General features: G+C 32.2%; 1 protein-coding gene and 1 long non-coding RNA gene across 5 annotated transcripts in view; one reads left to right on the top strand and one right to left on the bottom strand.

The window, feature by feature from the left end:
* Positions 1-16,948, top strand: part of LOC106461875 (eyes absent homolog 1-like) — an 88,469-nt gene that overhangs the window by 2,719 nt on the left and 68,802 nt on the right. For 2 of the 3 annotated variants that reach the window (XM_013921740.2, XM_013921739.2), the window contains exon 1: positions 14,728-14,903. The exons of the other annotated variant lie outside the window; for it this stretch is intronic. In XM_013921740.2, the coding sequence (XP_013777194.1) occupies positions 14,868-14,903 (36 nt within the window). In that variant the 5' untranslated portion in view covers positions 14,728-14,867. Of the gene's footprint in view, positions 1-14,727; positions 14,904-16,948 lie in introns of those variants that run through there. 3 annotated transcript variants of the gene reach the window in all.
* Positions 9,854-14,586, bottom strand: LOC111086371. 2 transcript variants are annotated; one of them, XR_002611093.1, is made up of 3 exons: positions 14,333-14,586; positions 12,179-12,488; positions 9,854-10,109 (listed from the first exon to the last, which is right to left on the bottom strand). It is a non-coding gene; the product is annotated as an uncharacterized LOC111086371 (long non-coding RNA). The 2 variants fall into 2 exon arrangements; XR_002611094.1 differs by having other exon boundaries at positions 14,351-14,586.

The following is a 16,948-nucleotide window of genomic DNA, read 5'->3' as shown; positions in this document are numbered from 1 at the left end:
AAAAAAAAAAAAAAAAAAAAAAAAAAAAAAAAAAAAAATCGTGGTATTTTGTGGTTCTTTACATATATGATAATTAGTAAAAATATCAAAATATTTTTATTGACTAATAATGTTGACCATTGTTGTTAAACATTCTGCTGTCAGCAACGAAAGCGGGTGTTTTTTATTTACTTATAACATCAAATAGATTAAGTACGGATACAACAAAATGGAAAAAGAAAATATTGAAACTTTATGAGAAATACATTTTTATATTTTGTGACAACACTGCTGAGAATTCATAGAGTTTCAAACGGATATTGGTAACATTGGTATGATAAAAACGCTAACAGTACATTATAGCCTGTATCATTCAGTTTAAGAAGATGCTTGGTTTCTTCTTAACGTGTTAAATAACTGAGCGTATATGTACGTGCTAGACACATCAAAGAGAAAATTCCTTACCAGCATCAGATGAGAGAATTCAAGGGATAAAATAAACACCTTTTAAAAATATTCGGAGCGTTTCATTTAGGTATTGCTAATACTCAGCTTTCAGTATTTCTGTCGTCTCTTTAAAGATTAGAAGATTTATTAGCTGAACTTATAAAATTAAAGCTTTGAAGAGGGACTATGAAGAATGGAATAACTTTTGAGTTTACCAAAGTTCATGGCTCATCTTTTATTCAAAATAACATTGTATAAAACTTTACTTATGAAAATACTCAGATGTAAGCAGGCAGGGTGAATTTTATAAAGGAAAGCTTATAATTTAAGGCCAGAAAAAATATTTATAATACAATCAAGCCTAGATTTAATCTCGCTAGAGGGGTCTGCTGTTTTTCCACTTTCCTTTCTAATTGTACATCGAAATTTGTGTCCAATATTTTACAGTTGTATTTACTGAAAGAAAGCTACAAATAAACTGGATTATTTAATAGGATGGCTCAGTTCGGTAAATGCTGATTTTGTATTTGGTTCCTGAATACAATCCTTCACATTTATATCATACAGATATATATATATATATATATATATGCAGCTCGACTCTAAAAACGTCTGGGGAAAAGAGAAGAATTCACTTAGGGCCACTTTCCGTATAGCTCACTAACTCATGTGGATAAACTCAGGGAGATCCGAAGAACAAAAAACGCTACCATAGCAACCAGAAGTTTGCTCTAGTCCTAGTTTCAACATGTTTGAAACGGTATAATAGAAACCCGAAGTTTGCTGTAATTTTAGTTTCTACATGTTTAAAACGATATGATAAATATTCTAATGTTATTAGTAAGTATTCTATTTTCATAAAGGGTAAGCTACTTACATAGATCACAACTAAAAAATATATAGAGAGCAATGAGCACAGCCAATTAGAATATGTTCAAACCGTGTTAGTTATAATAATGATAATGCATTGTTTCATCAGTTGGGTACCCTCACTGTTAACTATATTTTCGGCCGTAAACCCAATAATATTTGATGAGATACAGCCAGCCCAGAAGGATTAGGTTAGTCTGAAGTCCATAAACTAAGCTGAAAATTCAGAACTATTATTATAATAAACATAAACTTAAATTGAAAGAACGAAAATTAAAGTACATATGTTGAATATTCTAATCAACACTGTGGTAAAGTTTTCACTTATTTAGACCGATGTCCAAGTAAAAACAGTTGGCTTGTACATGTTTAAAAGATAAAGGTACAAACTCAAAGTCTACCGTAATCTCAGTTTCTACATGTTTGAAATAGTACAATAGAGCCTCGAAGTTTAATGTTTGAAAAGATACGACACAAACCCAAAGTCTACTGCAATCTTAATTTCTGCGTGTTTAAAACGCTACAACAGAAACCTAAAATTTAAAGTTATTTTGTACATGTTTAGAAAGACAGAGCATCAGACCAGGACATTTTCGCTCGGAAAAGGTAACTACAATCAATTAACTCGTATTCATTACTAGTACACGTCACTGTACATTAATTAATAAGTCATATGTGAGCACATTATTATGATATATTCACTCGATTGTAGTTTTCCTAGATGTTTTAAAAGTTATTTTAAAAGGCATTTCAAGGCATTAGAAATCTTTGCTTCTGAGCTACTTGTTTTTATTATTATTAGCTATATTGGTACTTTATTTCAGTTTTTGATTTGTATATGAAACCTGAAGTTGGGGGAGACGCAGAAGCTAAACTGGACCCTAATCTTAACTTCTACATGCGTGAAACGATATAATATAAATCAGAAGTTTAATGTTAGTTTGTATAAATAGATAGAATGTTTGAAAGGAAAGAGTGCAAACTCAAAGTCTACTTTAATCTTTATTCATACGTGTTTGAAACGATACAATAGAAACCGAAAGTTGAGTGTTATTTTGTAGATGTTTGAAAAGGTACAATAAAAACCTAAAGTTTAACGTTACTTTGTACACGTTTGAAAAATAGAGCACAAACCCAAAGTCTACTATAATCTTAGTCTTGACTTAGACATATCTTAGTTTCTATATGTTCGAAACGATAAAACAGAAACCTGAATATATATATATTACTTTTTACATGTTTGAAAATGTATATCTTCATCTCTACGTGCTGGAAATGATGCCACAGAAACCAAAATTCTACTGATATCTTAGGTTTCTGCTGCATTTTATGAAACATCTGGAGTCCAAGCAGAAATGATTTAGAAACAAAACTATTTGCTTGTTTGTTGGAAGTTAAGCACAAAGCTACACAATGGGCTAACTGTGCTCTGCCCACCACGGGTATTGAAACCCGGTTTCCATCGTTGTAAGTCCGTAGACATACCGCTGTGCCACTGGGGGGCAGAAACAAAACTATAACAAACATATGGAAACATCGAAGATCTAAGAAAGAAATGATATAGTCTTTATAGCAAATGGAATTTATCAGTTCAACAGAGAGTAAGAACAAGTTAACCATACTGAGTGTTAAAAGTCAAACATGTAACCCTTATGTCTTGTGCTGTTACTAATCGATGAAAGAAAGCCCCATTTGAGAATCAAAGTATTTTAAATATTACGTGTTGTGAAAAGTTTTCTAAGTTTGGTTTATTTTTATGAAGATAAAGTTTTTCGGTTCTTTTGACAATAAGCGTTACACAGAGAACAGCTGTGGCTATAAATACAGAAATATTTGAAATAGAACAAATAAGAATTCTAACAAGGAAGTAAATTGTACTCAAAAAGCAGGAAACTTTCTTTCACGTTAGAATTAAACTTTGAGTTACTGTGCTGAAGAATTATCTAAAATCTTCAAATATTTCCAGTTGACCGACAACAGATTGCTATTATAGTACGTTGATGAAAACGAACGTGATGCTACTGATAGTATAAGAGATGCTAGTTTAGTTTAGGAAAGACGCCAACCAATCTTAGTGAAGGTATTCAACCATGATTGTAAAGATTTCAAATAATTTTGGTAAATATACTTATCTTAGTAAAAATACCAGTTTATTTTGGTAAGTATATTAGTTTAATTTGGTAAAAATACCAACTTATCTTGTTAAAAACTGGTTTATCTCGGTTAAGTTATTAGTTCATCTAAGCTTACTATATTGTAAACGTACTAGCTCATCCTGATAGAGACACTAGCTTATCTTTGTAAACGTACCAGCTCATCTTGATAGAGACGTTAGTTTATCTTCGAAAAACGTACCAGCTCATCTTGATAGAGACACTAGTTTATCCTTGTAAACGTACCAGATCATCTTCGTAGAGACACTAGTTTATCTGTGTAAACGTGCCAGCTCCCCTTGATAGAAACATTAGTTTATCTTTGAAAACCTGTCAGCTTATCTTAATAAAGACATTAGTTTATCTTTGTAAACGTACAAACTCATCTTGATAAAGATACTAGTTTATCTTGTAAATGTACCAGCTCATCTTGATAAGGATGCCAGTCATCTTGATAAAGACACTAGTTTATCCTTGTAAACGTACAAACTCATCTTGATAAATATACTAGTTTATCCTTGTAAACGTCAAGCTTTTCATGATAAAGATGCCACCACATCTTAATTTATCTTGATAAACGTAAAAACCCACCTTGATAAAGACACTAGCTTATCCTTGTAAACTATCAGCTCATCTTGATAAAAATGGCAGTCATGTTGATAGATACACTAGATCATCCTTGTAAACTACCAGTTCATTCTGATAAAGATTGCCAGTCATCTTGATAAAGACATTAGTTTATCCTTGTATACGTACCAGCTCATTTTGATAAAGACATTAGTTTATCCTTGTATACGTACCAGCTCATTTTGATAAAGACATTAGTTTATTCTTGTAAACGTACCAGCTCATCTTGATAAAGACACTAGTTTATTCTTGTAAACGTACCAGCTCATCTTGATAAAGACACTAGTTTATTATTGTAAACGTACCAGCTCATCTTGATAAAACACTAGTTTATCTTGTAAGGATGCCAGTCATCTTGATAAAGACAAGTTTATTTTCGTAAACGTACTAGCTCAGATGGTAGTAAAGATACTGTTTTATTAAAAAATACAAGTTCGTCTTGATGGAAATAATATTTCATTTTAGTGAAGCTATTAAGTCGTCTTGGTCATAAAACAAGTTCATTTTCGTAAATATACTATCTTATCGTGGTAAATGTATTAAATTATCTTGGTAAAATATTAGCTCATTCTTGTAGAAATACTAGTTTTGTCTCGATAAGGATATTGATTTATATTTGTAAATATTACAGTTGATGGTGTTAAAGATATTGGTTCAACCTGGTATAATATTAGTTCATCTTGATAAAGATATAGCTTAATAACTGAAATATGCCAATTTAATCGTTAAATAAACTTTCAAACATCACACTTACAAAACATTAATTTAATTAGCCCTACATTACGTGTATTTCCAATTGTTTTAAATCGACAATGCAATTCAAGTGAAATTCGTCAAAGACAACAACCATTAAACAAATATATATGGAATAAAATATAACATCTTGCGTGAAAACAAACGTCAGAGAAAACAACTTATTTTAAATGGTACAAGAGAGCATCAACAGAGTTAAAAAGAAGTACAAGAACTTTATAAATAATTATTTACGAATATGTACAGTAAGCATTAGAAACTTATTTGGTATTAAGTGGCCAAATTAATAAGCGATTAATTTTTGTCTTCTCACTTATTTTATTGATACCCTCACAAGATACGTAGTTTACTGTGGAAAAGTGAGTTGCACTTTCTCACCATTATCTTCATGTTTTCTCCGGAAAGTATGATGTCCTCTGAGAACCCTTTGGAACTTTACAAGACGTTACTGATCCAGGTTCTCAGAAATAAACGTTATTTATTTCATCTGATCACGCGACCACACAAATAAGATGGATCAGTAACGTCTTGTAAAGTTTCTGAGAACCTGGATCAGTAACGTCTTGTAAAGTTTTGATATTTGTGTGCGAAGTAACAGCCTGTTCACCGGAAGCTGGATGTTCAGAATGGAAGTTATTGCACTATGCATATATATAGCTCATATGTTACATCTGCTGTAATTGTTTCTTATCGAGGTAGACTAAGCATTTTATTTTTAAAGATGTTTCCATTCTAAACTTTAAAATTGGTAGAATTAGTTTCTAAACGTAAACCTAGTTTTTCTGCAATGATATTTGTGTGCGAAGTAACAGCCTGTTCACCGGAAGCTGGATGTTCAGAATGGAAGTTATTGCACTATGCATATATATAGCTCATATGTTACATCTGCTGGTAAACCTAGTTTTTCTGCAAAGCAAATGACCAAACAAATGTTGGACAATAGGCTGCACGAATCTTCAATCAACATAGTTTCGAGAATTATACCTTACTATACTCTCTATCGTCATCTTCTGTTCGTCATAAATGTTCTCTTACAGAAAAGTGGCTTCAGTGTATGCTGATTTCTAGACTGAATGGTTAATTTTTCTTGAAGTACACAAAGTCAGACTAACAACTCTACATTGGATGTGCTGTAGGTTTGAGTGGTAAATTTGATTTAGTTATTAAAAGGGCATTTTCTGTAGTGAAATATATATGGGTGAAATTTGCAGACTCGTTAAAGAAGGATTGTGGAAAACGCTCGTTAAGTTCTAAGAAGGGGAATGATCTCCCCCTTCTTTTGACTCCCATTTCGTCGTAACTCTGCGCCCTAATGAGCTAATCCTATTAGTTCCATTCGTGATAGAGGTTATAATCGGGGAGGGGGGGAGGGAAAATATTTTTTTCTGTACAAGTTCTTCGTAAATAATCTAATGCTTTCTTAGAGCTGCTTTTAAATAGATTTTGTAATGTTTGTGATTACAAGATTAATTACGAATGCATGATAATATATTTCAATACTATTCAGTATTCAAATATTTTAAAATTATTACCAGAAGTTATATTAACCTCTGTAGTAAGTTAAACCATTTTACCTTGTTTGTAAATACATGATGCGGTTGACCACCAATTTAAATCTACCACTGTAGTTCTCAGCGCTGAAAACATGATCACATGCGTTAGTTTTAAGCTGATTTAACAAGCTGAATACTACACCATGCTTTGTAAGTACGCGTAAAACGTTGATGTATAAAGAATCTTGTTGTTCTTATTCGAGATTTTACATAGTGCTTTTTTATCTTCATATTATTTTATTCAAAGACTAATAATAGATGCTTTACACAGTTAAAATTGTACTCGTGTACTGTAGAGTGGGTATGCGTTAGTGTTATCTAATTGTTAAACTGGTGTCTATAGTTTATTAGGTTAGTATATATTATTATTTAGTTGTGTGTCTATTGTTCATTGGGGTGCTTTTATCTCATTGTTAAACTTAAGATTTGTGGTTGTTGCAGCTGAACTTATCACATTTTAAATCCAGGTGTTTGTAGTTTAATGGGTTTCTGTTTTATGACTTTTAAACTGGATGCTGTGATATCATTAATAAAGTGGGTTTTCTATAGTTTATTGGGCTGCTGTTACTCGCTGTTTAAACTTGGTGTCTGAACAGTTAACTCAGCTGCATTTATCAAAGAGAGAGTCCTTACACTCATTACTGAATTATGTTCTAAACGCTGTTCATATTTCGATTTTAAACCTTATTTCTGTATTACCAAGAGCTTTTCTTTTTAAGTTATCGGTCAGATAAGAGAAGCCCAAGAGGTAGTGGTGGATTCTGTTGACGAGTTGTCTTCTTTCTAGTCTATCATTTCAAAATTAGAGACGGTTATTGCAGACAGATATTGAGTAGGCTTACGCAAATATCTGATAGCAAATGAGGAAAAAAAACATACAAAAAAAAACAGTTCCTGTGGATATTAGTTCTTTTTACACTTAAGATAACAGATTGAATTCGCTAGACATTAAATATGCCACATATTAACTGGTCTCTCAAGAGCCAAGGTGTGTCTTTACATTACAATTTGTTGAACATTAAAAGTAAGTTCAATCTCCATACTAGCTAGTACTAAGGTCTACTCGCTGGGAGTAAAATTCAGTATATATCAATAAAACCACATTCTCATCATCATTAATTAAGCAATTGCCAACCTTCTATGCTTCTGCTATCACCTTTTTATGTTTAGCTTTCAATTGAGATCCGAACGACTTCACCTGCGATTCGGTAGGAAGGTCGAGGCATCACGATAGTCAGCAGTAGGAAGAGTAGACCTGAACACTTTGAAAGCAGCTACAGGTATAATATTGTACTTGGCTTGCTGCACACTATCTATCAAGGTGGTTCTAAACGGTTCCTGAATACCTCTGCGTGTTATTTGGAGACTTGCATGCTTCTTGAGCTTGGCCGTTAAGCTCGTGATGCGCTAACGGACTTCAGTCATGTTATCACTTCTAATCCCATTTCGCAATCTCAACGATAAAATTCTGTGGGAAATGCCTTCTTTAAGCCAGTAAAAATGTCCACAAAATTTCAGTTCAAATTAAGGAAAACCAGATTGAATAGTTTTTATTTCAACAAAAATGTCCCCCACTGGCTCGTGAGGGGCCTGTTAATATAAAATAATAAATATATTAAATGTTGTCTATGCCATCTCTTGAGATAAGAGCATGAGTTCTTTAAACATTGACTCTGTCAGTTCTTCACACAAAGTATCGGTTCGTTAAACATTGACTCTGTTGCTTCTTCACACAAAAGTATCTGTTCGTAAATACTGAATTTGTCTCTTCTTCACACAAACGTATCGGTTCTTTAAACATCGAGTCTGTCAGTTCTTCACACAAAGTATCGGTTCGTTAAACATTGACTCTGTTGCTTCTTCACACAAAACTATCAGTTCATTAAACACTGACACTGTCGTTTCTTAACACAAAAGTACCTGTTCGTAAATACTGAATTTGTCTCTTCTTCACACAAACGGATCGGTTCTTTAAACATTGACTCCGTCGCTTCTTAACAGAAAACTATCGGTTCATTAAACTCTGTTGCTTCTTCACACAAAAGTATCGGATCTTTAATTATTGACTCTATTCTTTGTAAATCAAGAACATTATTTTGCAAACGTTGTCTCTGTCATGATTTAATACAAATCAGTTATCAAACCTTTGACTGCGTCAATTCTTCAGACAAGAGCATCGGTTCTTTATACATTATGTCACCTTTTAAGACAAGACCGTCAGCTTTTTAAACATTCTCTCTGCCACATCTTTAAAGAAAGTCCTTTCTTTTAAAACATTATCTCTGTCATGTTTTGAGACGAAAAAGTCAATAATAACTTATTTACACATTGCGCAAGCTTCATCTTTAAGAAAACAACATTACGTTGATTATGCCACCTTTTGAGACAAGCACATGCATTCCTTAAACATGAAGTTACGTGTTAAAAGACAAGATCATCAGTTTCTTAAACACTGTCTGTGTTATACCTGAAGACAAAATAAGTTATTTAAACATTGACTATGTAATGTCTTAAAATAAGTGTATCAGTTTTTTAAACGTTGCCTGTTTCACGTCTTAACACACAAACACTTCTTTAAATATTGAAAAAACATAAGTTATTTAAGAATTGTCTCTGTCACCTCATAAGACAAATAAAAATGTCAGTAATAATTTCTTTCAACATTGTGTCTTTACTTCTTAACCAAAAAACCTATTTCTACAATAATTTTGTTACAACAAAAACAGTAATTTAAACAATGTCTATTACTTTTTAAAACAAAAGTATCACGCTATTTAAACATTGTCTTTGTCACCTCGTAAGATTTGTGTGCTATAGCGCAAAATCTACACAATAGGCTATCTGATTTATGTCTGAAGCGGGGATCGAACCCATATTTTTAGTGTTATTAGTTCCAAAGCTTTCACCAGGAGACATAACTGTTAAGATAAACAATAATTTCTATAGTTGTTGCGTCTTCAGAAAAATGAAATTTCTTTCCATATCGACTACATCTCTTCTTAAGACGAAAAAATCAAAAAAGTTGAAGAAGAATAAATCAGTATCGAAAAAAATTGATACATATTTGAAACTTATGCCATTTTGCCTGTTTTACTTTATATATTTCGAGAAGTACTTTTATTAGTAGTCATTTCTGAGAATAAGATTTTGCAGCACAGTGCATTTGTCAGAACGTTTCCAAGATCCCGATCTCGTCGCTAAGGCGAGGCTCCCACGGGCTTGGGGTCAACAAAGTTCACCAAAAGAACTTAATTAATGTTTCCATATGCATACTCATGTCCCCAGTGTGATTCTTGAGGCACTCGAGACTGTTGCGATATGACTTCTTGAAGCCACGTGTTTCTTAGTCGAAATGACCTGTTCACCTAACCTAATTAATGTAACGATCGCTGTTCCTTTCATACAGGTGCGAGTGAATTTAGGCGAAGAATGGGGGAAAAAAAACACAACAAAAACAATAGCTTGCTAGTACTAACCATGGTTATTATTTATTTTTTTTGAGTATTCCAAGTGACCACATTAACAATCATAACTAATTCCTTTTCAGGACCCGAAATTAAAGTTGAGTTGTTTAACAAACGTTATCAAAATAGGTTTAAACAGATTTTTCTAAATAGAGAAAAGGGTCTAAACTAGAGGAATAATATAGCTTTTTCAGGCGTCTTGAGCAGCGACTTGTGATAGACGGTATATCAGAAGCTGTTTGTGCACATGTCTGATTTGAAACCTGTGAAAAAATAGCAGAGACAAACATGATTTAAACCACTTTTGTTAGTCTTGAACATAAAACCGGGATATCAAAAATATTTACCAAAATTTTGAAAATTATTTATTACGACACAATCATCCTAACTGTATATGCAGTCAAATGTATCTCTAAAAACTTCATAACCAAATACGTGATAAGAACGTGATATACTCTTGATGAAAACATAACCTGAAACGTTATGTACTTCTGATGAGAACGTAACCTGAAAAAGAATATAACGTGAAATGTCGGTCACGAAATAAAATTGGTTTAGTTTATTTGTTTTTTAAAGCGCAAACCTATAAAATGGGCTATTTACGCAGCTTCCACCTGCATTAATTGAACCTCACATTTTAGCGTTATAGCCTTTCAGGCTTACCTCTGAGTCACTGGGCGACAATATAATTAATGTAGCTCTTTGAAGATGATATTTATTTTCACTGTAAGTACATGACACTTTATTATGCTTTAAGAATTTCTAACTTTTCTACTGATAAGAAAGACTTTTTCTGATAGATTAAGACTTAATTAACTTTTTAAGAAAGAACCGTAAAATAAAATGTAACATGAACTTGTTAATACTGTTAACCAGGATTAAAAACAAACACAATAAAAACTAACTTGACCCATATCAGTGCGTCTTAAGTAACCAAGAACTCTGAGCTTTAAAGTTATATTAACGAAACTTTAAAGCTATTCACGTCATAACTTTATTTCATATCATTAGATCCTGAACTTAAAGCCCTATTTTCCTCCTCAATTGGTTAACTTTAAAATTGTTTATGATCTTTGTAATTCTTATCTTACGAACTAGTCTTATCGAAATCTTAATATCTAAAATAGATCTATAATTTACAAACTTGCGCATTTTCTACCTCTGTCAGACTCAAATCTTTATGTGTTATTTTAAATTAGAACTATGTTTATTTATTTAGGCTACATATACAGTATAAGTGTATTTGATTCGAAAGGTATGTTTTATAAGTGTTGGATGATACAAATAAACACACGACTATAAACCCTTATTAATATAAGTAAGTATAAGGATAAAGTTACCAACAATTAGACAGCCGTCAATGGCGGGTTAAAATGTTTTGTTCTAAGTTAGTTTGGTTTTAGTTGTGAAACCTCGCAAGGAAATTATAGTTGCGTGTCATGTGTATTTTTGTTTCTTGGAATCCAAGAGCTCTGTAGCAGTACGTTGTACTATGTATTTAGCGTATGTATTATTACTGGACGTAGTTCACTTACGTGACATTAATAAACTTGAAATATATTAACCAAACAATTGCTATATACTGATTATGGTTCTATCTGTTCAGTTAACATTTAATTATTTTATAATTCAGTTAGTGTAATATGTCAGTTTCTCATTCTTCATGAACTTTCACTTATTGTGAAGATTATCAGCTGTTTTATTTTTCAGCCTTTGCATAACTACCAGTCAGATGAGATTGTCTAAACTCAAAATAGTATTCGAATCGAAAAGCATTAGAACACAACACATGGAAAAACACCTCTCGCAGATGGTTAAAATCCTCTAAAATTGGTCCAAACTTATATCTCTAGATATTCACATGAGCAGTTTTTCATGTGTCGTCGTTTGATGTTTTTAGATTTGGAAAAGGTAACGGTTTTACCTGAACTTGTGCAAAGATTGACAACTACAGTAAGTCGCGTGGTGCTAAACAGATTGGTATTGTTTACATCTTCGGAGTTAGTAATAACCACGTACATCATTGATTCAAAAATTAATAAACTGAAACTTAAGACTTATCAAAGTTCATTGAACTTCTCATTATACATGGATTTATGCATGCGCGTTTGTGTGAGTTATGTAAGTGGTCATCTTTTTGTAAATACAAATAACAGAACTTAATTTTTAGAACTAAGTTTTTTGTTTTTTTTACATTGGTGAAAAGTACTTTCCCTGATATTTTTTCACTGTTGGAAGTTATGTCAACCTGACTGACTGTAGGTAGGCAGATATTCATTAGTATGTACGTGAGGAGAGGGTAAACACGCTCAGTATAAACGTTTTCTCTCACTCCATCCTTGTCTTGGCAGAAACCCACAGCGACGCCAGTTTCAACGGCTGTTTCCGCTGCCCAGGCGGTTTTTGCTTCATTCCACTGGGCGGAAGGACAGGACCGTGTTGTGTCTGGGCTCGACGAAAGCCAATTTTGATGTGGGTGACTAACGGTTTTGTACAGCCAACACTGTCAGGGCCACGAAGGTCACCCGCCGAGCTGGAGGCTTCTTTTCTTACGCAGAAAGGCACGTTCAAAATGAGCACAGCTGTGCTGATAACTTAAACAGTGGGTTCATTCAGCTCCAACACTAATACCAATACGAAGACTATAAAAAATATTTTATGATTAACAGGCTAGTCAGTGTCAGATAATGCACTAACTTAGTCAATAAACGTATAGTGTTAAGACACACTGACAGAGAATACTGCTATCTAGTACTAGAGGCAGATCAAGCCATTTGGAAGTATTAGCACTATTGTAGTATTATAATAATATTTGTAAGCTTCATCAGTATATAGTTCTACTCAGTAAACGTGTTGCTGTAGATATTAATATAGTGTGGATTAGTTCTGGTAACTTGGATTCTAATTCCTCCTTGGTAAATGGATTGTTAACGTGTTACTGTAAGTATTGTTACATCAACGATCCTTGTTTTTATATAAATATAGTTTTATCAATGCCAATATCTGATAAGAATTTCTCTAGAACTAATTAAGAAATTTTACTGAAATGAACGCAGTGCAACAGCACAGACTTTATAGAGAAAAGTTATCTTTATAATTAGATTTTGCAATTTTACCTAGGCTTAAAATTACTGACAGAAAGTGAATAGCTTCAAGAGCCTCTTCATCGAATCTTCACTGACATCAGGCAGGATAATTATAGTCGAATGAAGTAAAAAATAATAAACAAATAAATTGAAATAACCTTATTTTTACAGTTTTACTGTAGATGCTTATGCATGCTGATTTATGGTTTTTATATCAAATATTAGTGGAACTTCATGATTACTAACATTAATACACCAGGAAATGATAATGTATGTTGTATTAATTGTTGTAACAGTTGTATATACTGACTGCTAACGGGACTTCACCTTAAGTTATATGCTCTAAGTCAGAACTATGTTCATTACTAGAAGCGTTGTAATGATATAATGCATCTGCAGTTACATTATAATTAATGCTCTATTTGACGCTAATTGAATATGACTACTGGTACTGGATTGTAATCATTCTAAGTAAAACGGAACAGATGTAAACATTGAATAGATGGCACTGACGTATCTTTTTTTGTACGTGTCGTTGTAGTATAAACATTAAACCTTTTTCTTCTGGTGGTATTGTGGTTTGAATTTTATTTAGTTTTGAAACTGTAAATGTTGATTAGTCGCTAAAGCTATGTATTCAACAGTAACAATAGATCTACCTATAAATAGTAAACAGGTATGTAGTAGTTGTATTCATTATGGCTTTACACATGCTTTCAGTCACTATTATAAGTAATAATGCTCAGTCTATTTCACTAGATATCAAATGGAGTATTTTTGTGCTTAATGTGTTAAATATTACATGGAGACATTGTTTATTTATTCCACTGCGCTAGACGCTACATGGAGTTACTCTTGTACCAATTATAGTAAATAGTAATTCTAATAAATATTACATTGTGGCATTGTTGTAGTAATTCCTATAAATATTATATGGTGTTTGTGTTGTGCTAATTCCAGTAACTATCACATTATGATGTTGTTGTAGTAATTCCTATAAATATTATATGGTGTTTGTGTTGTGCTAATTCCAGTAACTATCACATTTTTAGTTGTTGTAGTAATTCCAGACGTAATTCAGAAAATTCACTAAAATTAACGCAGTGCAACAGCACAAGCATTAAACGTTGTTGTTACTACAAGCATCACATGGTGCTATTATTGTACTAATTCTACTAAATATCACACTGCGTCATTGTTGTAGAAGTAATTCTTATACACTTAAACATAGACATTGTTATAGTTATTCCTATAAACATTACACGATGGAATTTTGTTATAAAATTACATGGAACCTTACAAAAATATACAAAATATTACTTTAGTATATATATAAGTGGATACCTTGTGGCCACATATTGTTGTGACGATTACAATGATAATCAAATAATAACAGGTACCTGAGAGGAAATTTTTACCATGGATTAAGTTTTCTTGACATCGCTATTATCAAATTAATGACATCTTGTGTTGCTTCCTTAGCAGTAAAATTTAATAATTACCACAAGGACGTAATAAACGTCAAACCTGTAGAATCTGTCTCACCAGTAGGTAAATAACTGGAGGATTATGTTATATACCGTATAATAATAAAAATCAATATTAATAGGTGTTTCAACCACTTTCTCAATGGCTATAACTTTAGAAACATATATACTTCTCTGTGCAGTCCCGTTTCAAACTTTTCTTACATCGTATAATGATGTTGGTAAAAAGGACGCTTGTAGAGGGCGCCACCTGAAGCCCCTCCAACTTTCAGTGGCCGCAGGCTGCCCCTCTAGCAGAGTCCACAGTGGACTGCCCGGGGGCAAATGTGTTGCTGGAGTTCTTCTTCTCTGGTACGAATAAATGTATACTATGTTGTAATGTGTGGACTGTGCTTTCTGCTGTGGTAGAGGTTTAAATAGTAGGGCCAAATTAGGGCTACGCCTTAATATGGTTGATTTAGAGGAAACAACGTTCGAACCGCAGGTATCTTTTGGTTTTGTATTTGTTACTAACATAAACAATTAACTAAGGAGAAAAATAACCCATGTCTTCTTTGCTTTTTTGTAAAACCTTTTATTTTATCTTATCTCTGGCTTCGTAATATTACATTCAGGTTTTATGTTTATACATAAAAAATCGTCAAAGTTTCAGTTAAAGATAGTGTACTACATCCTCAGTATTATCAGAAGATCTCTTGTTTTACATACTATCACATAAAGAAAGATGCATTCCCTGAACAGTAAAGAAACTTTTTTGTCAACTTTTGATAAATGGGATATTTTATTTTCCTTGAATATCTAATCGCTTTAAAGATGATTTGTATGTAATCAGTAAATGAACAATTATTTTTTTAGTACTGGAGTATTAGAGGATAACATTCGTTATCCGTGATCAATACATGAACATTCCTTTACTTTTAGTACTCCAATGTTAGAGGATAACATTCGTTATCCGTGATCAATACATGAACATTCCTTTACTTTTAGTATTCGAATGTTAGAAGATAGCATTCTGTGTTCGTGCTTAATAGATGAACATTTTAAAACATTTTACGCCGAATGTGAAAGAGTAACATTCTTCTTCCATTATTAATAGATGAACATTCCTTTACTTTTAGTAGTCGAATGTTAGAGGACACGATTTTGTATTTATTATTAGTAAATAGATATTATACTTTTAATATTTGCCTTTCAGAGGATAACATTTGTTAACTGTGATAAGTAGGTGAACATTTCTTTACTTTTAATACTGAAACGTCAAAAGATAACATTCTTTATCCGTGATTAGTAAATGAACATTCCTTTACTTTTAATACTCAAATGTCAAAGGATAGCATTCTTTTTCCGTGATCAATAGATGAAAATTACTTTTAATACTCAAATGTCAAAATATAACATTCTTGATCAGTAGATGAACATTTCATTACTTTTGGTACTCAAACGTCAAAGGATAAAATTTTTTATCCGTGATCAATAGATGAACATTCCTTTACTTTTAATAATCAAATGTCAAAATATAACATACTTGATCAATAGATGAACATTCCTTTACTTTTAATACTCAAATGTCAAAAGATAATATTCTTTATCCGTGATTAGTAAATGAACATTCCTTTACTTTTAATACTCAAATGTCAAAGGATAGCATTCTTTTCCCGTGATCAATAGATGAACATTCCTTTACTTTTAATAATCAAATGTCAAAATATAACATTCTTGATCAACAGATGAACATTCCTTTACTTTTAATACTCAAATGTCAAAAGATAATATTCTTTATCCGTGATTAGTACGTGAACATTTCTTCATTTTTACTACCTCAATATTAAATGACAGTGTGGATGTATTTGCAATTAGTAAATTAACATTTCCTTTCATTTAGTATCTGAGTTTTAATAAACAACACAACTTTCTTTGTAATCAATAAACTAAGATTTCTGTGTATCTAATGCGTAATATTACATACTAATCTTACAATATTTGTTATCAGTAAATGAACAGTTTTTACCTTTAGTTTTTAATACGTCCCAACAGTGTTTTGAAATTGTTACTTAATTACTAGGATATTCTAATACGTCATGATAGTGTTCGGGTATTGTTACTTAACTACTAAGATATTTTAATACGTTCTAACAATGTTTTGATGTTGTTAGATAACAACTAGGACACTCTAATACGTTCTAACAGTGTAATGACTTTGTTACTTAACTGCTTAGAGGCTATGATATGTTCTAATAGTGCTCTGCTATTGTTATTTAACTGCAAAGAGGCTCTGATATGTTCTTACAGTTTAATGACTTTGTTAATTAACTACCAAGAGGCTCTGATACGTTCTAATAGTGTTCTGCTATTGTTACTTAACTACCAAGAGGCTCTGATACGTTATAATAGTGTTATGCTATTGTTAATTAACTACCAAGAGGCTCTGATACGTTCTAATAGTGTTCTGCTATTGTTACTTAACTACCAAGAGGCTCTGATACGTTATAATAGTGTTCTGCTATTGTTACTTAACTACTAGGAAACTCT

This window comes from Limulus polyphemus, unplaced genomic scaffold (assembly GCF_000517525.1).
Source record: "Limulus polyphemus unplaced genomic scaffold, Limulus_polyphemus-2.1.2 Scaffold1050, whole genome shotgun sequence".
Classification (NCBI taxonomy): domain Eukaryota; kingdom Metazoa; phylum Arthropoda; class Merostomata; order Xiphosura; family Limulidae; genus Limulus; species Limulus polyphemus.
The sequence above is the reverse complement of the archived record's forward strand: the minus strand, read 5'-3'. Positions and strand labels throughout refer to the sequence as shown.